The sequence below is a fragment of the Peromyscus leucopus genome, unplaced genomic scaffold, assembly GCF_004664715.2.
Source record: "Peromyscus leucopus breed LL Stock unplaced genomic scaffold, UCI_PerLeu_2.1 scaffold_569, whole genome shotgun sequence".
Lineage (NCBI taxonomy): Eukaryota > Metazoa > Chordata > Mammalia > Rodentia > Cricetidae > Peromyscus > Peromyscus leucopus.
The window spans coordinates 194526-219181 of record NW_023505474.1 but is presented as its reverse complement, the minus strand read 5'-3'; the positions used below and the strand labels follow the sequence as shown (position 1 = coordinate 219181).

At 45.2% G+C, this 24656-nt stretch overlaps 1 protein-coding gene across 1 annotated transcript; it reads right to left on the bottom strand.

Annotated features, from left to right (window-relative positions):
* Positions 1-446: 446 nt before the first annotated feature.
* Positions 447-22112, bottom strand: LOC114702707 (BCL2/adenovirus E1B 19 kDa protein-interacting protein 3-like). The gene is given in 7 exon segments (XM_028883198.2): positions 447-894; positions 2289-2367; positions 2370-2437; positions 2559-2662; positions 7437-7509; positions 13020-13203; positions 22052-22112. Coding segments are annotated over 6 exon segments (537 nt in total). The 5' UTR covers positions 13184-13203; positions 22052-22112; the 3' UTR covers positions 447-845.
* Between the last annotated feature and the right edge of the window lie 2544 nt (positions 22113-24656).

Below are 24656 nucleotides of genomic sequence, written 5' to 3'. Positions count from 1 at the left end.
AGAGAAAAAAGAAACTAGAAAAACAAGTAAAGAAAGTCATGAGAAATTCACATGCAGATAACACATGAAAATACCAAACGCACAAAAATCTCAAAAGCAATTTCATGTATGTCTAGGCCTGAGGCATTCCTTAAAAATAAAGACTCTCTATCATAGAAAAGATAGCACTGCGACCTACTAATGTTAGAACCGGCCAGTATGTTCTAGCCTGCTTTTCCTATCAGTCACTCCTACAGGCGGACCAGGAGGCTAGGAAAACAGTGGCTCCAAAGCTGGTTGGAAGTCATTTTTATTGCCCAGGATATTTTTTCCTTGTGTCTTGCTTTTATTATTATTTTTTTTTTGGTTTTGTTTTCTTTTGTTTTAATAACTATAAATTCAAGCTTAGGGAAGCTTGTTTTTGTCCTGGAAAACAAAAACTAAACAAAGCTTTTATAGTATTGTTTGCAAACCTGACTCATTTAGAAAGAGATGTAGTTGCATGGCTAGAATCCAGTTTCTAGCATGGATGACGCAGGTGTGACTCTGGTGGTACTAGAGGAGACGATGGTATTGTTGACAAGATTATCATCTGCTGGTGGCATTGCTGAAAAAAGCCCTTGCAAATTTCTAAATGACAGTAAACTCTGTTAGGAATCTCTAAAGTGTCTGACAGGCCAAAAGGGAACAAGGTTAGTAAAATGCCTCACAGAGCCTGAGGAAAATACTGGATTTGAGAGTTACTGGAATTGGGTATGTAAAAATGGGGTTGTAGGTTGGGGATCATGCTTACAATAGGTCTCAAATTCAAACTACAATACAGCACTTCACAGGCCACGCGCATTTCCAGAGGCTTTTCGTTTCCCTCAGTAGGTGCTGGCAGAAGGTGTGCTCAGTCGTTTTCCAATATAGATGCTGAAAGGAAGCAGAGCGTATCATGGCCCATCCATTCCCACAATTCCACCAGCCTGGCCCATAGGTCATCTCTATTGAAAGCCTCAGCCAACACTTCCCAGACTCCCTGAGCCTCCACGCCTCTTCTTCCTTCTATCTGTTAACCAAGCATGCTCCCACTGAGGTACAGCCCACTGACTAGCTCATCCCAGACGGCTTTACAGGGTTCCGTCTACTCATTAAGTCAGGACTGGAAATCACAAGGGCAGTGATGTTAGGACCAGGTCAAGCTAGGAAAAAGAGAGACCCCTTCAAAACCCAAAACAGTCTTCCCCAGCCCTCGGTGTTTCTGTTTGGATAACTGTTCTACTGCTATTTCAGATCTAGAGAGATGGTCATAGAGACAGTGCTTTTAAGATGGGACCTAACGTGTGAGTTTCCAACACCAAGCAAGAAAACGACCCCTTCCACAGCAAAAGCAGAGTGCCGAGGAAACAAGTGGCATAATCCTCAACGTAGTAACAGCAATTTTTAAGACCCTTAAAAACATTCACCTGTAGCAAGAGCTAAACTTAATTAAAGTAACAAAACAGCTTAAAGATACATGAAAGCAAGAAATCCTGCCAGGCTTCAAAACCAAGCTTTTTAAGGTAAATGAACTGAACAGTTGGTAGTAAGCAGGTATTAGTAAGAGTCCTCCCAAGCTCCACAGTGCTCCCACCCTGCTTCCTCCACAAGTGCTCCTACGGCACTGCCTGTAAATACTGGTCTGTCTTTACCAGCAGATCCTCTACCGAGGAGACAGTAAAAGATGCACATGTGCCCAGGCTCCAGAGCGGGCACTTCCCTCTGCTATGCTGAGCCACTCAGAGCAAGATCAGGAATGATCCACTTTCCATGCATCAGACACAGAAAATGACTCACTGCGCATGCTCACAGTGCGGCAGGTAGGTCTTGGAAAATTAATTAAGCTAATGCTTACAAATTGAAATCCTTCAGAAGTATATTTTCTTAACTATTCAAATCAAGAGCAAAAGCCATTAATTGAAAAAACATGCCACAAGTTAATGAATTAAGGTAAACATGAGGCTGACCTTTGAATAAATGCCACAAAGTTAAAAGAAAAGACAGTACCTACAGCAGTCTACCAGTGTATTCAAGAATCATCCTCCACAATGGTGTGTTTTACCATCTGGGGGGAAAACCATTTTGCATTTACTCCTACATTTATATTGAATAACATAAATTACTCACAATTAGCTAAATTTTAAATAACTCAAAAAAGACAAGTAATCATGGAAGAACCCCCTGGGGCAGTACTACCCAGGGAAGGAAGGAGCGCAGATGGCTCTTTTGATCTGAGCACCTTACTGCCCATTACCAGTAAAGTACTGCACTGGCATCAGGGTACTTACCCCAGCCCCAAAGCCAACACGTGAGAGAGGAAGAGAGACGGGATGAAGACCTTTAGGAACTCGGCAGAGAAAATGCCCCTTTCTTCATGGCTCCACTCTTCCTCATGCTTAGAGACACAGCACGCTTAGGGTGTCTGAAATGGAACTCTCTGGGGAAGAAGGTGAGACAGAGACTGGGTTCAAAACGCAAGTGCTGTAGATATCCTGGGGACTACCAGCCCCGAAAGACAAGCACATAAAACACACCACCAAGACGCATGCAGGACTTACTTGGGTGGGATGTTTTCAGGTCTACTGGACCAGTCTGATACCCAGTCTGCACTTTTCTTCAAAGCCTCAACTTCTTTCTCTCCTTCAACAACTTCTTCTTCTGACTAAAAGGAATTCAAATAGTGAGAGGAGAGGAACAAGAGAAAAACAGAAAAGGAAGACCAATTCCTTTAAATACAAAAACAAACTAAAAAGTTATGCATTAGTCATTTTTATGTAGGAAACAACCTGTTTTCTGAAAGGGCTCCGAACTGACTTAAGAGCATACCAGAAGAGCAAGTGAGCCTGACAGAGGCTGCACTGAAGGACAGACCGTGACCTGCAAAAGTCCTCATTAGGGGAGCTGACGGCGCCCTGGAGCTGGTGCTGTTGAACCTAACGATGCACACGTAGAGTTCACACTATCTTATTTTCAATTGCATTTAAATTTTTCAGAACTAGAAAAAAATAAAGAGAACACACCAAAAAAAAGATGTGGAAACAAAATAAATCGACGAGAAAGTTGGCAGAGATGTGGTAAATCACGATGCTGCCAAACACCTGAGAGAGGGCAACATCTACTTAAGCTGCTCACATGCACTAATCTTGACCTTGGTCAACCCCCAAACAGAAATTGTGCACTCCATTCTACTGAGGAGGGCAGGGCTTATGTGGAAAAAAAAATGTTTACATTTCCACAAGCTTTTTCTTGTTTTCATTTCTTTGAGAAAGTATCTTGTTCTGTAGCCTAGGCTGACCTGTAATTCATTATGTAGTCCAGGATGGCCTTTCACCTCCCAAGTGCTGGGATTATAGACTTGAGCTACCATGCCTGGAAAGCTCTCCTTTAACAGAAACTAAGGGGATGAGAAACTAAAAATGATACATTAGTTGTATTGACTCAGTTTTAAGGAATGTGAGGCTGTGACTGCAAAGTGCAGTCTTAAAACTACTGAACACTCTGATTTTGACTAACAGGTGAAACCACCGGTCCACTCACAGACACTGTCCACAGCTCCACCTGGTCCACTCACAGACACTGTCCACAGCTCCACCCGGTCCACTCACAGACACTGTCCACAGCTCCACCCGGTCCACTCACAGACACTGTCCACAGCTCCCCCTGGTCCACTCAGACACTGTCCACAGCTCTCCCCCCGGTCCACTCACAGACACTGTCCACAGCTCCACCCCCGGTCCACTCACAGACACTGTCCACAGCTCCCCCTGGTCCACTCAGACACTGTCCACAGCTCCCCCTGGTCCACTCAGACACTGTCCACAGCTCCCCCTGGTCCACTCAGACACTGTCCACAGCTGCCCCTGGTTCACTCAGACACTGTCCACAGCTCCCCATGGTCCACTCAGACACTGTCCACAGCTCCCCCTGGTCCACTCACAGACACTGTCCACAGCTCCCCCTGGTCCACTCAGACACTGTCCACAGCTCCACCCGGTCCACTCACAGACACTGTCCACAGCTCCACCTGGTCCACTCACATACACTGTCCACAGCTCCAGCTCCTAGTGACTCAGCAGTCTGGGAAAGGAGCTTAAGCCTGGCTCTACACATAACGCCAGTTGACCACCAAATCCAGGCCAAAGTGCAGGGGATGTTTGCACCCCTTTGTCAGCTCTGTCCTTCTCTAGTCCTGCTGAAGCTGGCAGATTCCACTGAATAACACCACAATGCAGCATTTAGGACGGATGGATGGATGGACGGATGGACGGAGCTTTGTCCAGTAGGCACTGAGATTCCTCAGCATCATGAGCTGGCTCTCTGGAGTAACCCTGAAGTCATCCCAGGCAAAAACAAGTCAGCAGTCACAATGCAAGCACTGAGCAGTCTGGGCTCATCATTTGTGAGTCTCCGGCCTGTTCTGATTTGACTTGTGTGGTGCTGTTTAGTTAGGAGGGTGGTGCCTGTGCTAGAGCACACACGTGTAGAAGCTGCTTTCCTCCTTCCACCACGTGGGGGCTGGGGCTCCAGTGTGGGGTGGGACTGAGGTGGTCAGGCCATCTCGCTGGCCCTCTTCTTACTTTGGTTTGATTTCAGCAATGCTGGAGACTTCAGCCTAGGACCTCCAGCATGCTAACAAGGGCTTTACCTCAGTAACTACTCTCCAGCCTTACAGCAGTTTGTTCTGCTCAGTTCCTCCTCGGGCATCCCAGGATTCTAACTGCTTGCTGGTTTAGTTTAGGAGTTTTTGAACAAATTAGTACTTTATCATTTTCAGAAAAAACAAAGTGAGATTTGTGCTGTGGATTTTCTCCAGGGGAATGAAACAAAGTTACTTTTGGACTCATACAGTTGTTTTAATCCATAGACATATTTCTCTCATTAAACTTACTTTAATGTTTACTAGAGCTCTGCATTTCCTTTATTAATCTTAAACTTGCCAGTCCCAGGTTTAGAGAGAGGGTGGGTGAGACAGCCTCACCAAACACTCAAGGCTAGCCTCAAACTTACTTATAGCCTTGGCTAGCCTTCAGACCTCATGATTCTCAGCTCTGAATTCAGAAACTACGATACAGATCTTAACATCATGTTTGGTCCATGATGTTTTGAGGTTTTGAATCATCTTCCTGTAATTAAAGAATATGGCAAAAGGGCACCTCATCTAACCACACAGGACTTGCTCTTTGCTCATCCCCTCAAACCGTCCTGGTGGGAGGGTTGGTCCTTATTTCATACTCATTTAATTCTGCATTCTCTGGCCCACCTCCAGCTCTCTTAAGGTCTCTAAACAAGGATATTAAACTTCATGCCTGTATCCACGTATAGATAAAGCAGTCTCACAAGACCAAAAAGGAGGCTATTTCCAAAGACAGCAACCCCATGCTGGACCATCCTAAAAAAATAACACAATGCCTTCATGAGACTGTGAGTCTGCATGAGACTGAGTAGATTTCTTGCTACACAATGGAGCCTCATCGATACCATCATCCTTTCAGTAAGAGGAGGAACACTTTGCCCTGGCTGTGCCTGCTTAGGAATCCCCACACAGGGTTCTGCAGACCTCTCAGCTCATGTGCATGCCTAGTCTCCTGGGACTGACTCCCTTCAGAGGTTAGTTTCAGTGGAAGGACTGGAACACAGGCTTAGATTTGCTTTCAGTCCTGGTTCTAACACTGACTTGCTTTGTCATCTTAGGTGATAACCACATGAAGACAAAGTGTCTCTCTCCCCATTTCCCCAGTAGAATAACATTACCCCCCAACCCCCGACTGGACTAAGAATTTTAGCAACCAGGACAACACATCAGTAAGCACTGGTGTCTTTCCTCATTCTCTGGGTAAAGCTGGAACATGATATCTTATTTAGTCCTCGCAGGCACACATAAGAAAATGAACAGCCTTAGTCAACTGTTCTTAACTTTCTAGAAAAAAAACTTTCTCATTCATGAAATATCATTTGCCTAATCCCTGGTGACTAATTTTTCAATTATTTTTTTTAATCTTAAAACTATAAATGCTTTATATGCAATATAAAGCATCATCTACTAATATCGCTCCCCTATTTTAAAATTCTTACTCCACAGACCCAACACTGTCTTTATAGCATTACACTACCTTGCCAAAACCCATGCTTGTCCTCACTGGCCAGTCCATGGCTTGGCTTATCCCGTTTAAGGTCAATCTCACTGACAACCTATCAGAATCTTACAAGCTCTCTCTCTCTCTCTCTCTCTCTCTCTCTCTCTCTCTCTCTCTCTCTCTCTCTCTCTCTCACACACACACACACACACACACACACACACACACACACACACACACACAAAAACACAACAGATTTCTTTCCAGTTTTATGATGGCTGCATTCAGCCCTAAAATCGAAGTTAAACTCAGTGGCCACATGTGAGTCAGGGCTGTACACATCAGTGTTTCACTGAACTAGCAGAAATGCCCAGGGAGGGTGGGGGCTGGGGGCGGGAGGACAGAGCTCTGAAGGCAAATGAGCTTGGGAAAGACTTGGCTTCAGCTGGTGTCTTTCTTTCTTTCTCTGGGCTCCACACAGCCTCCCAAGACAACTCATGGGGCAAGGATGCAGGACTGCCACTTGTTTGACTTCTGAGTGAGTTTATGGAGCTTCCGCACAGAGGACTACTCTTGAAGACACTTTTTGGAAAATGTCTAAGCAAAAGCTATCAGACTGAAGAACATTGTAGCAGAGTACCACTCCTCCCTCTTCTGCCCAGGGGTCTCTTTTTGCCATGAACTTCATGTGCTCTTTCCACACCAGTTACAACATCCTGCACATGGCCAAAAGAGAGTTAACTATTTCGGCCAATTACTACCAAGCTTCTTTATACAACAAAGTACATCACAGAGTAAACTGGTGTTGCAAGTTTCAGCATGTGAGCAGCTAAAGTGAGCTTAAGTAAGCCACTGCTGAGTGCATGGATTTTCCAGCCTCAGAAAATAGCTAAAGGTAGAGCAGTGAGGTGTGGAAAGCTGTGCCGTCTTCTGGCAGAAGACTAGAACCATGGCACTAGGCACACAGCTCTAGCACAGGGGCCTGGGCTTGTGCAGTGAGAGAACACCACAAATAAGACATCTGCAGGCCTCCCTCAGGTTCCACCAGTAACTTTCAGTTGAGCACAATAGAAAGTTCAAGAAACAAGGAATCCCTGCCCTCAGTTTACTGTCTTTATGCCTGCTGTAGCATCAAGGGTCAGCCTTATACAACTGGGACCAGGCCCAACAGTCAAAGGGACAGGTCCATGAGCTCAGAGGTGCTGTTTCCCTCTGTACTCTGGCTAGAAGCACCAATCCTGGTAGAGAAACACTCCAGAGGCTTCAGAATGCAATCAGGCTTGGAGCCCAGCTCCATATTTCAGTCAACAAACTTTAGAGACTCTTGTGTGCTTTCCAAATCCAAGTAGAACACACACCCACCTGAGAGCTATGGTCCCTGCTGGTGTGCATCTCAACATCAAACATGATCTGTCCATCTTCTTGTGGTGAAGGGCTAGGAGAGAGAGCACTCAGTCATTAGTTTGTATTTATTTTTTACACTTTACTTATTTTTCTGGACATGTGTGGCTGCAAATATGTCCTGGTGCACATGTGAAAGTCAGTGGACAACAATTGGGAGTCTATTCTCCCCTCCCACATGTGGGCTCCTGGAACTAGAACTCAGGTCATTGGGCTTGGCAACAATCACCTTTATCAACTGAGCCATCTGGCTAGCCTCATTCAGTAGTTTTAATTCTTGTTCTGTCATATCTTAAGACTTTACTGAAAAACAGAAAATGAAAGTCACAGCAAGATAGCTTTGAAACAGGAACAAATTTAGAGTCTATCTAACACCAAAGAAGCAAATCATATGTTGAGAGTAAGTGGCAAATGTAATGGGGTGATCTTGCAGAGAGCTCAGACTCTGTCGGGGTAATGAATGTCTTCATAGTGACAAGCCACAATACATGGCCTGAAGATGTAGAAGCACCATGCTTTCTTGTTGTGCCACTGTCCAATAATGGTAAAATCACCTCCGAAATCCAAACAGCCTGAGTTCTTTTGTAACACGCCCCCAGACCTTCGCACAACTGACTTCATGCAGGAGGCACCATTCTGACCTTAAAATCCAGCACACAGGCCCCAACACCTGCCAAAGCAGGAGCAAAGACCTAATCCATCAAAAACCCAAACCATAATTCCAGGAACCAAGAAAGCCCTAAATGTACTAACCTTGCTTTTTGGCTCCTGTAGTTTCACTTCTTGCTAACTGAAGTGTGCCAACCAGGATGTGGGTTTTGTGCATAAAAGACAAATGGTGAAGCTTGGGGATGCATGATTTAGGCTGGCTCCCTGTGCAGCTGCTGGCGGGCAATACGAGCTTCCTATTCGGCTTTAAGAGTGTCTATATGTGTTGTCTGATGGAACTACCTCACAGCACTTTCTCTCAACACTGTTGTGCATACACAACTCTTCAACATTTCTCAATCTCTTTAGAGCAGCGTTTCACATCTGGTGGGTTGCAGCCCCTTCACAGGGTCACATATCAAATATCCTACATATCAGATATTTACATTAAAAATCATAACATAGCAAAATTACAGTTATGAAGTGGAATAAAAACTATTCTATGGTTGGGGTCACCACAACACAAAGAAATGTGTTAAAGGGTTGCAGCATTAGGAAAGTTGAAAACCACTGCTTTAGAGAATTCTGTAAGGCATGACCTGCTTTCATGGTCCTATCAGATCAGGATTTGTCTTTTTCATTGCCACCCTCTTGTGAGTATACACTACAGCTTTTTATTACGGGGGGAGGGGGGGGACCACATGGAGGACAGAGGGAATATGGAGAGCGAGCTACACTACAGCTTTTAAAGACTACAAGACACACGTGTTGGCTAGTTTCATGTCACTTGACACAGCAAGAGTCATTTTTGAAGAGGGGCCTGTGCACAAGCCTATAGTGAATTTTCCTGATTAATGATCAATGTGGGAGGGCCCAGCTTACTGTGAGCAGTGCCATCCCTGGGCTGCTGGTCCTGGATGCCTAAGAAAATAGGCTGAACAAGCCTGGAGGAGCAAGCCAGTAAGCAGCACCTCCTGGCCTCTGCTTTGGTCCATGCCTAGAGTCCTTGCCCTAACTTCCCTAGATGATGGACTATAAGCTGTAAGATGAAACAAACCCTTTCCTCAAATTGTTCTGGGTCATGGTGTTCATCATAGCACAGAAACCTTAAGACAGTATGTGATATCGCCAGATTGAACGAAAAAGTAGATGAGAATATAGATGTCTTGTTGAGCCAGAAATTAGAGATCTGCAAAATTGTAAAACAATTGCTATTATTCATAACATTTTTGGTGATGGAGCTGAGCATGGTGACACACACCTTTAATCCCAGCACCTGGGAGGCAGAGGCAGGTAGATCTCTGTGTGTTTGAGCCCAGCCTGGCCTACATCAATGTTCCAGGGTAGCCAATATTATGAAAACCCCATCTCAAACAAACAAGCAAACAAAAAACGCCAAAAACAAAACAAATCAAAATTTTGTTATAGGAAACAGTTGTTTTTCATCATGAAAGAATTATGTATGGGAGAAAGAATTATGTATGGATCGCTGAAATGGCTCCCGTGGGGAAAGGTACTTCTTACCCGGCAACCTGAGCTTGATTCCTAGAACTTATGTAAAGGTATAGGGAGAGAACCAAATTCAAGAAGTTGCCCTCTGACCTACACACAATAGACTGTAGCATGTATGCTCGAAAAAAAACATATGCATATATATAATCAATTTTTTTCAAAAGGAGTCTTAAATGGGAATAGAAAAGGTTCACATCAAACAAGCATTATGTAAATTTAGAAAATTTTTATCTTGAACAAGCACGTCCAGCTTCAGAAGCGGTAGCACAGAAAACACTCAGGACAAGGAATTCCTGTCTTCAGTTTACTGTCTTTGTGCTGCTAATACTATGGCATCAAGGGCCAGCCCCAGATACCTGTAACAGGCCCGGGGGTCAAAGAGACAGGTCGATGAGCCCACGGAAGTGCTGCTTTCCCTCCGCACTCTGTGCTGTTGACACTAATATTGTTAGAGAAATGCTCCCTTCTTCACTGGTCAGCTGTTCACATCTGGCGATTCAGAATGCCATCAAGCTGGGAGGCCAGCTCCTCTCAGGCTCAACTGGGAGCCTGTAAACACTGTGATGCACTTGTCCTGCACTGATAGCCGAGGGAGGAGCTCCTGGATAGGTCCACACTGGCTTTTAGAAACTGCCTGGGATGGCAGAACAGAGCACAAGGCAAGGCATGCTGGGACATCTTCTAACCACCACTGCAGTGTCTGTCCTCGGACTCAAAGATCCACCTGCCTCTGTCTCTGGAATGCTGGGATTAAAGATTTGTACCTCCACACCGGCATGGGATAACTTTTAAACTAAACATTTGTAAAACAGGCTAGGCCTGGTGGTGTAGGCCTGAAATCACAGCTATTCTAGACTCTGGGGAAGGGAATTTTCAAGTTCAATGCTTGCCCAGGCTACAGAGCAAGTTTAATCCCAGCCTGTGCCACTCAGCAGGACAGTTCCAAAATCAGAGTCTCAAGAGGGCTAGGGATTCAGAGCAGCTCTTGCCCAGCATGCCAGAGGTACTAGGTTCAGTCCTCAGTACCAAGACAAGAAAGGGAAGAGAAGAGGAAGAAATGTACATCAGCTGAGATTACTATGCAACAATCCTAAGAACCCCTCCACCTCCAAGAAAACACTTCCTGATAACTTCAAGTCAAATGACAGGCATCTTGAAGGCACCTTTTCTGTTGCAGTGCAGTGCTGTGCATGTTTGCTGTACACATGTGTGTGCAGGTGCAAGTGTATGTCCTGTGGAAGCTGAAAGGGACTCTCGCTCCTGCCCTCTGTTGTTCTCTAGCTTACTGTGAGGCAGTGTCTAACTGGACCTGAACCCACTGTCTCAATGAGACCAGATGGCCAGGGAGCCCCTTTGCCCTTCTTCTTCTTCTTCACTCAGGAAGAATGAGTTCACAGTCCATCACACATATCACTGCCATCATAAGCTAAACAGGATGCCCAACAAGCTAGTGACTTCTTTGCACCTTGTGAACAATGGGCTCATGGACACATGGTACCAACAATCAGGCTCATGCAGGCACACGTACAAAAATAGGCTACAGAGGACGAAAACCATCAGAAACCCAAAACAGAAAGCTCTAGAAATCCTTCAGCAGGTCCCTGGATCTAAAACTTTATTCTGGCCAGGCACGGTGGCACACACCTTTAATCCCAGCACCCAAGAACTCTGTAAGTTCAAGGGCAGCCTGGTGTACATCGAGTTCTAGGACAGCCAGGGCTATGCAGAGACCCTGTCACAAAAACAAACAAAAACACTGAAAGACAGTTCTGCAGCCTCCAGAACTGATGGCAAGTGTTGAGAAAGAACCATGTGTTCACTTCTGCTTGTGACAGGAGAGAGAGACAACACGAAGGTGGCAGGGTGCTCACTGTGCCAAACAGCCAACCAACCTGTCCTCCAGCTGCCTTGGGACAGAACTCGGTCATAAGACGTGCAGGAAGGTCAGCTGCAGTTTAACTTTCTCTTTTTCTCAAATATTAACCATGTGCTTTAGATAAATTTCCTCCTCCAGACACAACTACCCTGCTGCTCCCATTTTTAAATACCCCTCAATCTCCTTCCTGCACACATGCATCTTCAACGTGGTGAATCATCAACTAGCTGCAAATGAACCAGATCATCGAGGCATCCAGCAGTCTATGAGGCTAACATCCTGCTGGGAACTTTTCCCCACTTTTGGAGATGGGTTATCACTATGTACTGTTATGTAGCCCAGGGCAGACCTTCAACTTGTGGCAATCCTCCTGCTCAGCCTCTTGTGTGACGAAGCCATACGTATGTCTTACCTATATCCAGCTTACAACTGTTAATGTTATTTAATACCTAGTCTCTCTGGAAGGGAAGGAAAAAAGGCTCAGATGCAAATGAAGTAACCGCCTGTTTTCCTCTCCTTCCCACATCTTTCTGTATGTTTACTCCTCACCCTAACAGTCCACAGTGACTGGAATCAGCTCTCCAGAAGGAAACAGTCATGCAGTGAGATGGAAGTAGCCGTTCCTCTGAGAGGATCTACGGCCTTCAGCACACTGTTTATTGAGTGCCACACAGACATGGCTGGAACCTCTATCAAACTTGCAGGTGCTGTGAGCAGAGCATTTACTGAACGCCTCATGTGTGCCAGCCTGTTACTGTGAAGGGTGCAAAAAGGCCACATGGTCCCTGCCTCTGGCTGCCCAGAGAGATAGAATGTTACTGTGACTCATAACAGGCAAAAAAAAAAAAAAAAAAAAAAGGAAAATAGAAAACTCACATTAACTCTGTAAGTTTACATCAATGGTGCTAAATTTTATTTTCATTTTAAAATTGCATTTAGTTTGTGTGTGTAGACACCTATACATTGTGTGGCTGTGCAATGTGGAGGCCAGAGGACAAACTTGAGGAAATCCGTTCTTTCCTTCCACCACGTGGGACCCAAGATGAACTGCAGGTCAACAAAGCTTAGCAGCAAGTGCCTTCATCAGCTTGACCAGCTTGCTGGCCTGCTACTCAATTTGAAACACCTGAAAATAATTCAGTCTGAGAATAAAAATAACAATGCGGGGAGGGGACAACAGCGAGCACTCTGGTGCCAATCCATTAGCTTTTCAGTTTTTAATTTTTCTTGAGACACCATCTCACCATAAGCCACGACTAGCCTGGAACTCGAGATGTATGTAGACCATGCTGGCCTCAAACTCACAGGCTGCCTCTGCCTCCCAAGTGCTGAGATTAAAGGTGTGCACCACCATGCCTGCTTAGCTGTCTAGTTTAAACATGTATGTTACAATAAATCTGGAGGCCTATTCTCTTAATGACTATTCAAGCAAACGAGCCCTCTCCTAATGAGAATTACCTTCATAACTATTCAACTCCTGACTTACAGCACACAGGGCCTTCACATACCTGTCACAGTGAGAACTGCCTCTTGAGCTGCTCTGTCCTGACTCATGCTGTGCATCCAGAAGGATCTTCTCCATGTCTCCATTGTGGATTGAGGATGAGGAAGGGACGTGCTCCAGCCCCCCATTCTTGCCGTTGCCATTCTCATTGCCATTGCTGCTGTTCATGGGGAGCTCCACCCAGGAACCTGTTGGACGGGTCAGATAACAAGTCAGAACCACAGTGGGGCTGAAATCCCTCCTGTGCACACAGATGGCCATATGCTGAGTTCAGATAAGAATTCTGACTTGGCTCAAACTGAAGCCAAAGTATTCTGAAGAAAATAAACACACAGAAAATCCGAATCCATGTTGTTTCTGCTCCCAAAGGAACTCATTCATTAAATCCACTCGGAAGGTAGAAATCTAAAACTAAAGAAGACGTGCTTGCGGCCACTTTCCTGTCTGGTTAAATCTTCATTTATGTCCACTCAATGCTTCAGTGAAAACTCAGGCTGTTCTTCAAACACTGTAGGCCTCTTCCTTTACTACACAGGCCATTACCTTCAAACGTTTCAGTTACACACAAACATACTGCCATCGGTGCCACGGGGTCTGCACCAAATTAAACCAACACATGACTTAGAGACATCACACAGCTCATCTCAACAGGGTATCAGCTGTCTCCTAACTAACACAAACTGAAAAGCTCCTGGAGTAGAAATCTGAATGTAATCACAAAGCTCTCAATTTGTTCCCAAACCCAGAGCATGCATTAAAGCAGCTGGTCCTTAATAAACAAAATGAAATTAAAAACAGGGATGTGGGAGCATCGGCTCCGTTCCACCGATGTGTGTCTCCTTTCCTTCTGCCACACTTTCAAGTCTTTCTCTTCCACACTGAACGTACCTTATCAGGTGGTTCCTTTCCCTTTTCTCCCAAGACCTCTACTTTCTAGGGTTTTCATTAAGTCCTGATTGTATGCAGGAGGGAGAAGCCACTGCAGATGGGCTACAGGCAGAGAAGTTTGGATAAATAGTTAAAGGAGGTGGGGCCACAGGAAAAGGGGATTGGCCTTTGTAATCTGCATGTTCTTGAAAATTCTTATTGGCCCAATAAGCTGAATGACTAAGGCGCTTAAATTTTAATAGGAATCAGTAACAGTGGCCAATCATTCAACTTCACAAAAAAGAAATGATCTACATTCCCTTCTGCACAGTACTTCGCTTTAGGAAATGTGACCAACAGCCAGATAGAGTGCTCACATCTGCACTCGGGAGCCTGAGGCAGGATGAGTGATGATCAAGAGTGAGTCTGAGCCTGGCTTGGACTACAGAGTAAAGCCCTATCTCAAAAGAAAATGAAAAAACAAACAAAATTCCCCAAAACTAAAACCCTACAACCTCCAAAATGTAACCAATCAGGTCAGCAGAGCCAAATCTCTAAATTTTTAGCAGATCAAACCAAATCACCCAAAGAATGCCTCAAACCCTAAAATGCACTCCAAATGAGGCAATGACACCAGATCCAGCATAAGGGTGAGCTCCCCTAAGGGAGAAGCTCATCTGCCTAGGAATGGGACTCCAGCACTTAACCCCTTCTGTCCTCCATCTCAACAGAGCTGGTGGCAGAGGGGACCTACTTCCCAGAGCTGCCAGAACTAACCAGCGACATCAACACCAGCAAACAGCTTCCACACTAAGGAGTTTGCATCTGTTACTAAAGAGTTAGCCTGTCCTCTCAATCAAAGGCAAGCCTATCCCCCAGCAGTCCTGAAATCACCAATGAATCCCAAACAAGACAGGAACACAACAGCACCTGGCCTCATTCTACATCTATGTGAAGATGGGCATGGATGAGACCCCAGGAAGAGGAGCAAATAAAGCCAGTATCGCTAAGAGAGATCTAGTTTAATTAACTATTCAGAGTGCCGTGGAGTGGGACAAACGTGCCAGAGCACGTCTAAATTTAGATCTCTGTAAACTATTCTAGAGGGAGGACGAGAGAACAATCTTTCCCTATTCCCACTGCTTGTAGGGTTTTCAAATGTCTGTTAAAACCAATGGGATTGGTTCTTGTAGACAGCCCAATGTGCAAAATAAACAAAAGCTTTAAACAAAGCCCAGGGCTGCTCTGGCAGGAGTACTAGGGACCCAGGGCTCCAGACAGGTCTTGAGACAATCACCATGTGCTCAGAGAATTTAATCAAAGAATGCCCACAGAACTGGGTTCTGCTCTTCACTTTACTGAAGGGACTTCTAAGCCACCAGTCAACTCTATTTTCTGCATTAAACACACATGGCCACTACCCTAACATTAGGAACTTGAGAAGACACACCTAGAAAAGCTTAAAAATGACCCCTGCTGTGGCCTCAACAGACTGGAGCACACTGCCTCCATTCCCATCTTAAGGTAGAAGGTATTCACATGGCATATACCAGCACCACAGTTAACAGCACAGACTGAAACCATTACCCTGTGCTAACACAGCTTATACCAGGACAGGTGCCTTAACCTCTGTGTCTCAGTTTCCTTATCTGTAAACAGGATAATAGCCATATCTATTTCAGAATTATTAGGAGAGCAAAATAAAGCACACAGAAAATTACAGAGAAATGCCACATACAGGTCAGTCACTATGATAAGTATATTCTATATGTCTTCAAAATCATTGGATTGCAAAAGTATGTTCCTTGAATAGAGAAATGTCAGTACACAAAACTAAGAATCAGGACTAGAGAAATGGCTCAGCAGTTAAAAGCACTGGCTGCTCTTGGCAGAAGACAAGGGTTTAATTCCCAGCACCCACATGGTGGTTCACAGCCATCTATTACTTCAGTTCAAAGGATCCCCTACTTCCTTTCTGGAATCCTTGGACACTAGGCACATGCAAGCAAAACACTTACACATTTAATTTTTTTTTTTTTAAATCTTAAAACAAAGTCCTAATAATTCTTCTCTCCTCCCATCCTAGTGCTTAGTTTTGTTGTTTGTTTTTGTGGGACTGAGGACTGAACACAGGTACAACAGGCCTAGGACGCAGGTGCTCTACCTCTGTATAACCAAAGCTTTGATTTTTAGTTTCTGGAAACTGTTTCATTATAGCCCAGGTGTATCTCGGAATCTTAACATTTTATGTGCTAGGATTATAGGAAATGTACACCACTACACCTAGGATTATAGGAATGCACACCACTACACCTGGGATTATAGGAATGCACACCACTACACCTGGTTCCCATTCCTACTTCCAGAGGAAATCACTTTAAATGGTTTCACATGGAAATTTCTCCAAGTTTATTGTTTTTCTTATGAAATATTTTTTTCAGAGCTGGAGAGATGGCTCAGCAAGTGGTTAAGAGCACTGGCTGCTCTTTCAGAGGATCTGGGTTCAATTCCCAGCACCCACCTGGCAGCTCGTAGTGTCTGTAACCCCAGTTCCAGGAGATCCAACACCCTCACACAAACATACATGTAGGCAGAACACCAATGTACATAAAATAAAAAAATAAAGAAAAATTATTTATTTTTCTTATCTTTTTTTAGACAGGTCTTCTCTGTGTACCCCTGGCTGTCTTAGAACTTACTCTATAGACCAGACTGGCCTCAAAAGAAAAAAAAAATTTTTTTTTTTTTTTTTTTTTTTTTGAGACAGGATTTCTCTGTGTAACAGTACTGGCTATCCTGGAACTCGATTTGTACATCAGGCTGGCCTGAAACTCATAGAGAATCACCTGCCTGTGGTGACATATTGTGTACCCTAGTAAAATTTTCCTGAAGGTCAGAAGACAGAGCAAGCCACCAGATTAAACATAGAAGCCAGGCAGTGGTGGCACACGCCTTTAATCCTAGCACTTGGGAAGCAGAGATCCATCTGGATCTCTGTGAGTTCAAAGCAACTCTGGACTACATGAGATTGATTCAGTCTAGAAGAGAAACAGAGTGAGGCAGTGGTGGCAGATAACTTTAACCCCAGTATTTGGGAACCACACCTTTAATCCCACCAAGAAAGGTATATAAGGCATGAGGAGACAGGAACCAGAAGCTTTTTCAGGCTGAGGAGTCCTAGAGATAAGAGGTGGCTGTGGCTTGTTCCTTTGTCTCTCTGATCTTTCAGCATTTACCCAATATCTGGCCCCGGGTTTTTATCAAAAGATCTTTTAGAATTTGTGTTACATCTGCCTCTGCCTCTGCCTCCGCCTCCTAAGTGCTGGATTAAATGAATGTGCCACTGTTGCCCAGCTGAAAGACAAGTTTTTAAATAAAGAAATGGAACTGTATTTTATATATATATATTTCTTTAAGTCACAATTCTCAACCTGTGGTCATACCCCATTGGGGTCACATATCAGATATCCTGCATATCAGATATTTGCATTATGATTCATAATAGTAGCAAAATTACAATTATGAAGTAGCAAGGAAGTAATTTTATGGCTGGGTCACCACAACATGAGGAACTGTGTTAAAGGGTCACAGCATTAGGAAGGTTGAGAACCACTAGTCTAAGTACTGATTTTCAACTAAAACTCTGATATGTCTTTCAGTGCTAGTATGTGCTTTCTTTTGAATACCCTGAATCTCACTTTTAAAATTTATTTTACAACTTCATGCATATGAGTGTTTGGCCTGCATGATGTCTGTGTACCACATGGATGCCCAATGCCTGTGAAGGCCAGAAGAGAGGGTCAGAAGGCCTGGAACTGGAGTTATCAGTTATGAGCTGCCATGTGGGTGCTAGGAATAAAACCTGAGACCTTTTAAGAGCAGTCAGTGCTCTTAACCAATGAATACTCTCTCCAGCTACCTGGAACCTCACTTTTTATAAGGACACAGCACACTTTAACCATTATCCAATGACAATGGTTAGCAATTACCCAGAAGACTATATTCCCCATATTTTATTACACTGAGGGCTTCAGTAAACACTCTGAAAGGTTATCTGGCAATATGTAACAAGAGCCTTTAAAAGTTAGATTATTGCTGGGAAGTGGTGGTGCACGCCTTTAATCCCAGCACTCAGGAGGCAGAGCCAGGTGGATCTCTGTGAGTTCAAGGCCAGCCTGGTCTACAGAGTGAGATCCAGGACAGGCACCAAAACTACACGGTGAAACCCTGTCTCGGAGGAAAAAAAAATATCCTTAACTCAGCAACTGTCTTTTCGAGATAATCTAAGTATGTGTACATGTGTATCTGTGTAACTACATGTGTGTATGGAGGTCAGAGGTCACCCTCAGGTAGTTCCTCAAGAGCCATCCTCATTTTCTGTGACAGGATGTCTCATTGGCCTGGAAGTTGGTAATGATGGTGGCTAGCCAGAGAGCCCTGGGGATCTCCCATCTCTGCTTCCCCAGTGCCAGGATTCCAATGTAGACTATGGCGCCTGGCTTTTTCTAGACCCCAGGAAACTCAAATCCTCATTTTGTAGGCATTTTAATGATGGCGCCATCTCCCCGACCCCAGAAATATTCTCTTTGGAAGCATGCAGTGCCACAGGGAAAGCTAGGCAACAATCCTTACAAGGAAACCCATCAGACAGGTGTGGTAGCTCACACCTGTAATCTTGGCCGTGGGAATCTGAGGCAGGAGGGCTGCTACAAACCCACGGTCATCCTGCGCCATACAATGAGACCAAGTCTTACAGCAAAACTAAATAATCTGGTGTCGATAAGAGAAATAGAAACTTTTTAAAACACGAACTTTATCTCCTGAGTATGACTACAAGCCTAGGCTGCCCTGGACCTCACTCATTATGCCACCTAGGTTACCTCAGGCCACCATCTTGCCTCAGCCTTCCCAGTGCTAGAATTATGTCTTAACAGACAAACGCCCCACCTAAATCACTCATTTGCAGTCTCGGGTCCTCTTAATGTGCTAACTCTGCCAATCCTCACAAAGTCCCCTCTTACTTGGAAAGGAAACTCGGCAAAGATTTCATGTCATACCAGAAACACATGGAGAACCACCTCCAAGTCCGTTCTCTTCCTAACAAGCAAGCTTTCAAGAAAGAGCTGAAGCTGTTACTGTCAGGACTGTTTACATGTGGGAGTTGTTCCTTTGTGCTAGTTTGTACAAAGCCACGGTGACTTATCTTCTGGAATGGCAGGTGGGCATCCAAGTTCCGGCCGTAACTGATCACACTTCTGCAGCTTACAGACCCTAAGCTTCCACAACAATGAAATCCTCTAAAAGGTCACAGGAAACATTTCTTATTTCCTCCCAACTTTTCAGGGCTTCCCATCCTCAGAGTCTTTCTGTCTGCTTATGTACAGGTACTGGATGTAGTTGTGGGCAATGCTGGGACCCCAGATCACCCTGCAACAGTCCCTCGAACCCTTCTGCACAGTGGTCACAACACACTAGTGACTCCGAAGCAGTGGTATTTCGTGTGCCACAGCCAGAACCACTTACCAGTGGGGAAAGCAAGGGCACACACAGTCTGTGAAGAGCTGTCAAAAGGAAAGGCAGTAACTCCAATTACACAAGAGTTACGATACTCTGATCTTCCTTATGCCATTTCTGCAGTCTCCTATGCTTCTTATTCATCTCTTGAGAAACTTCGATTCCCAGCCCCCTTATTTGGTTGTATTCCAGGTCTCAAGGACCTAATGCCCTCTTCTGGCCTCTATGGGTATCTGCACTCAAGTGAACATATTCTGATAGATATAGATATTAATTTAATAATCTTTAAGAATTTTGCTATTAAAACTCTGGTGTGGGGCTGGAGAGATGGCTCAACAGTTAAGCACAGAGTCTTAACTTCCAGAGGACCTGGGTTTGATTCCAGCATGACAGAGATGCTCACAATCACCTGTAACTCCAGTTCCAGGGGATCTAATGCCCTCTTCTGGCCCCGGTGGGCACTAGGCAAGAACACAGTGTACATACATACATGCAGGCACACACATACACAAACCTCTCTGCCATGATCCTTCAACTAAATATAAAAATCTCAAGCCCGAGATAATCCGCATTCATTTCGGCTCCTGTTTTCCAGTCAGTGTAACTGCAGCCAGCAAAGTACTTGGACTTATCAGGAATTCAGATAGTATTAGATGCCTGAATAAGTTGTTTTGCTCAGTGGGAAAAAAAAAATCACTTGGAGGAATCAATAAGGCTTGTTTTGTTCAACTCAGGGCTGTGTGAAGAGCTTTAGAAAGCAAACAAAGTAAGAGGCAAGGCCAGTAGTTAAACCTGGCATCATCTAACAGCTTTTCGGTGACTTTTCCAAGTGCAGCCTAGCCCAAGTACAATGCTTTCTATCTAGCAGACGTCCCAAAGCAACATCTGGTATCACATGTAGGCCGAAGGTTTGTCTGCTTCTGGAAGAGCCACTAAAAATGAAGCAGAAGTTGACTGGCCCATGACAAACACCTCGAAGATCTGTCAGACTTTGGGATAAAGAGTCCAAGGAATGTGAAAATCCCTTTGTATTCTGTGAAACCACATACCCACACCACACTGACCAGACATTTAAGTATAAGAAGACTCTGAACACAATTGACTCAGAAGGGACCAGGCAGAAAGTACACACATAAATAAGCATGCCCACCACAAGAGAAGGCTCCTGAAAGCACCATGGGAACTCAAAGCAGAACCACCGCATCTAGAAATAACACAGAACAGGTATCTCTTTAGTCTAATCATTTCTAAAAGTGTATGCTAAAGATGGACAAAAAAAAAATTTAATTCCGTATTATGTGATATGAGTAACATTTAAGGACATATTGACTAAATCTTTTTAAAAACCAGCGTCTAGAAACGTGGCTTATCAAAAGATAGGGCAGAGGCAGAGCACCTTAAAATATCTGAATTCTTTTTATTTACTTATTTTTTTTTTGTTGTTTTCTGAGACAGTCTTACTCTGGGGCCCAGGCTGGCCTCTACTTCGACAGTGCTGGGGAATGACAGGTATGTGCCACCACAACGGGCTAAAACACCCAAATGCCCTTCCCATCCGGGAGGCTGGGCAACAGCTCTTCACCAAACTGTTCTGGCCACGCTGGAAGCACACACACACACACACACACACCCCTTCTGAAAGACACCGCCTGACCTTAAGGCATCCAAATGGCCTTTAAAGAACTTCGACTCGCCATATGCCAACTGCCCCCACTACCTCTTTCATAAGACACGAAGTACATAGAGAAAGGTTGGGCAAGAATGTCGGTCGATCTCCCAACAGGGGACAGACACTGGGGACATGATGTCTGTTAGGAGTGCACTACATTTGACTGCAACTCTAACCTGACCATCAACTTCCAACTTCCAGTGCCTGTGCCCTGGATCTGTTGTGTTGTTTACTGCCTAGACTGGATGGTGGGTGTGATGTGAGGGGATGTGCTGGGCACTCGATCCATTTAACACAAGAAACAGCACTTGAAAAGCCCCGGGTATGGTGGCCTACGCCTGTCATCCCAGAACTTGGGAGGTGGAAGGCAGGAAGATCAGAGCATCATCAGCTAAGTTCGAGGCCAGCGTGGGCTACACGAGACTGTCTCAAAAAAGAAAAAGTAGAACAATAAAATAATTCAAGGTTAACACCAGCAATGAAAAACTCACTTAAGGAACTTGGAAATTTTTCAGAAAAAAAAAAAAAAAAAGGTAGGTAAATGCCAGGAGCGGAACAAGCACCCCAGCACAAAACTCCAGTGATCCTGGACTGGCATGTGGTAGCAGGCGAGCCCCGCACACCTGCGCTGTTGCACGTCCACCCGCCACGCCCGGACGCCCGCGTCCATCCCCGTCCCCGCCGCACGTTCCCCTCCCGCTCCGCCCGCCAGCTCCGGCCCGCCGCCCCCAGCTGCGCGCGCCGCCGGCCTCGACGCCCGCCGCGACCCTAAGCCTCGGCGCCCAGAGCGCAGGCCGCGAGCCAGCGCCGAGCGCCCGCTCCTGACCGGAGCGCGCCGCTGTCAGTCACACGCGCAGCCTCGGCCCAGACCAATGGGCTGCCGTCTGCTCCCGCCCCCCCCGCCCGCACAGTGGCGGCGGCGGCGGCGGCGGCCGAACGGCTCCACCTCCCCCATCCTCCGCCGAGCCCGGCGGCCCCGCGCTCACTGTTGAGGCCGGCGGGCGGCGGCAGGGACTGCTCCCCCTCGCAGTTGTTGTTGTTGTTGTGCAGGGTGGCGGCGGCTCAACTAAGTGAGACATGGTCGGGAGACTGGAGCGGCGCGGCCGCGGCACGACAGTATCCGGCTCTCGGGCAGCAACACAACAAGTCGAGTCCCCCCGCCCCCTTTCTGCGCCTGCGCAGTCCCTCCCCGCGTGACATCAGGCCCCTCCCGAACCACGTGATGACAACACAGCGGCAGGGGTGGGTCTGACGCAGAGGGGCGTGCCCAGGCTGAGCTGGGGCGTGGCATTCGAGGGCTGGTCCGGACGTGCGGGTGTCAGAGCAGCGCTCTGACTCGGGAGCCAGGAACGAATTCCAGAGAGTCAATCGCACTAGCCAGAGTGCAGCCCGGAAGCGCGGGGCGTGAACGGAGCCCCTCCCACCCTGCATCGTACACGTAAGAACTCAACCCTGGCTTTAAAGAAGCAGAAAAACCCCAGTTCCTCCCCTTTGGTGAAACATCCATCCGTGTGAGGACACCGTGTGAGGTACCTTGGAGCTAATCACCATGTCGGAATTTCTGAAATTTTGATTGCAAAGGTGACATGCAATCCCAGTGAAGAAGAATCAGTAATGGCTGGGCGTGGCGCACACCTGTCATCCCAGCTCTCCCGCAGGAGGATGAGTTCCCTGAATCCTAGGCTATAGAGCAAGCCTTTGCCTTCAAAGACAAATTTCAAAAAAACAAAAAAACGATTTACCCAAACCTTGACACTTATCTATCTCTTGAAATGAACCTACCTCTTGTGTGCTTCTGACTCTGTTACTTAATGTTCCTAAATACTCCTACATCGTATCTTTGCCAAGTTTCCTTGACCTGATTTTGTATAGGGAAAGTCTCTCGATACGGTACTTGTCTTTTGTTTCAGTCTGCAGAAGCTGAAGATGTTCGTGTACTTGTCCTTTTTTTTTTTTTTTTTTTTCATATGTCTGGGAGTGTCCACACACCGAGCCATTATTCTAGGACCAGCCAGTGAGATGGCCTCAGCTGGTAAAAGTGCTTGCTGTGCAGACCTCGTGACTGAGTTCGTTCCCAGAACTCAGGCTAGATGGAAAGTTAACACCACAAAGTTGTCCTCTGACCTCCACATATGCACTGTGGCATGCACCTTCCCCTATAGATAGATAGATCTCTCTCTCTCTCTCTCTCTCTCTCTCTCTCTCTCTCTCTCTCTCTCTCTCACACACACACACACACACACACAAAATTTAAGATTATTTTTAATTAAACGCGTGTGGTGTCTGTGTGTGTGTTTCTGTGTGTCTGTGTCTGTGTGTGTTAGGGCCAAGGTGCCTTTACAGGCCAGAGGTATCAGATCGCTCTAGTGCTCCTTTTTGGAAGTTGTGAGCCAACCCGAAATGGGTGCTGAAAATCGAATTCAGGTCCTTGGCAAGAGCAGTCACATGCTCTAAACTGCTCAACCATCTCTCCTGCCCACTAATAATAAACTTTTTAAAGATTATTAATTTATTGTAAAAACTCTAATTCTCAGGCTTAGTTTCACATTAGATGCTCCCTTAATTCTCCTAAAATTAACTTTCATGTTGTAAACTGTCTTTGATTCTTTCCAACTTTGTACCAACCCAATGATATATATCTACTGATGTATTTCATTTACTGGCCTTTTTGAGACAGTCTCACTTTGTAACCCACGCTGTCTGGAACGCACTACCAAGTCCAGTCTGATCTCCAGCCTGGCGACTTTCCCTCAGCCTCCTATGTGTGAGCTTTTTCTCTCTCTTAGATACAAAAGACTGAATATGACACTCTGGCTTACCCTAAACACTCAGTTCTTCGCTATTTGAGATAACTCCATTACAATTCAATCTATATAAGAAAGCAAAATATCACCAGGTGTGGTGGCACATGCCTTTAAACCCCTAACTCAGGAGGCAGAGGCAGGTAGATGTCTGTGAGTTTGAAGCCATCCTGATCAATATAGTGAGTTCCAGGAAAGCCAGAGCTACATAGTGACACCCTGTCTCAAAACAAGCAAACACAAATGTTTGCATGAAGGCAAACATACAACCCCAGGTTTGTTCCTCAGCATTGTGGAAAAGAACTCAAAATAATGCTAATATACGTTTTCAAAAACTATATAAAGGTATATAAAGAAACTTACACAGTTGGATATATACTTTTCTGAGTGCCTCTCTTTGGTGTCTAAATCTACTGAAAACTATTTTTAAAAATTATGAATATATATACATGTCTGAGTATGGGTTTGTGCATGTGAGGGCAGTACCCATGGAAGCCAGAAGGCATCAGGCACCTTTGGATCTGGAATTACAGCAGTTGCAAGCCATCCCTCCTAGGTGCTGAGAACTGAATGTGGATCCTCTACAAGAGCAACCAGTGTGCTTAACTCCTGAACCATCTCTCCAGCCTCATGAGAAAAAAAAAAAATCTATGAATAACCCCCAACTCTGCAAAGAAAAAAAAGGAGCCTAAACTAGCAAAACAACTTTAAAAAAATTATTCACATATACTACTTTATTTCCAGATTTATTTACTATAGTAATCAAGGCAATATAATGCTGGGAAAACAA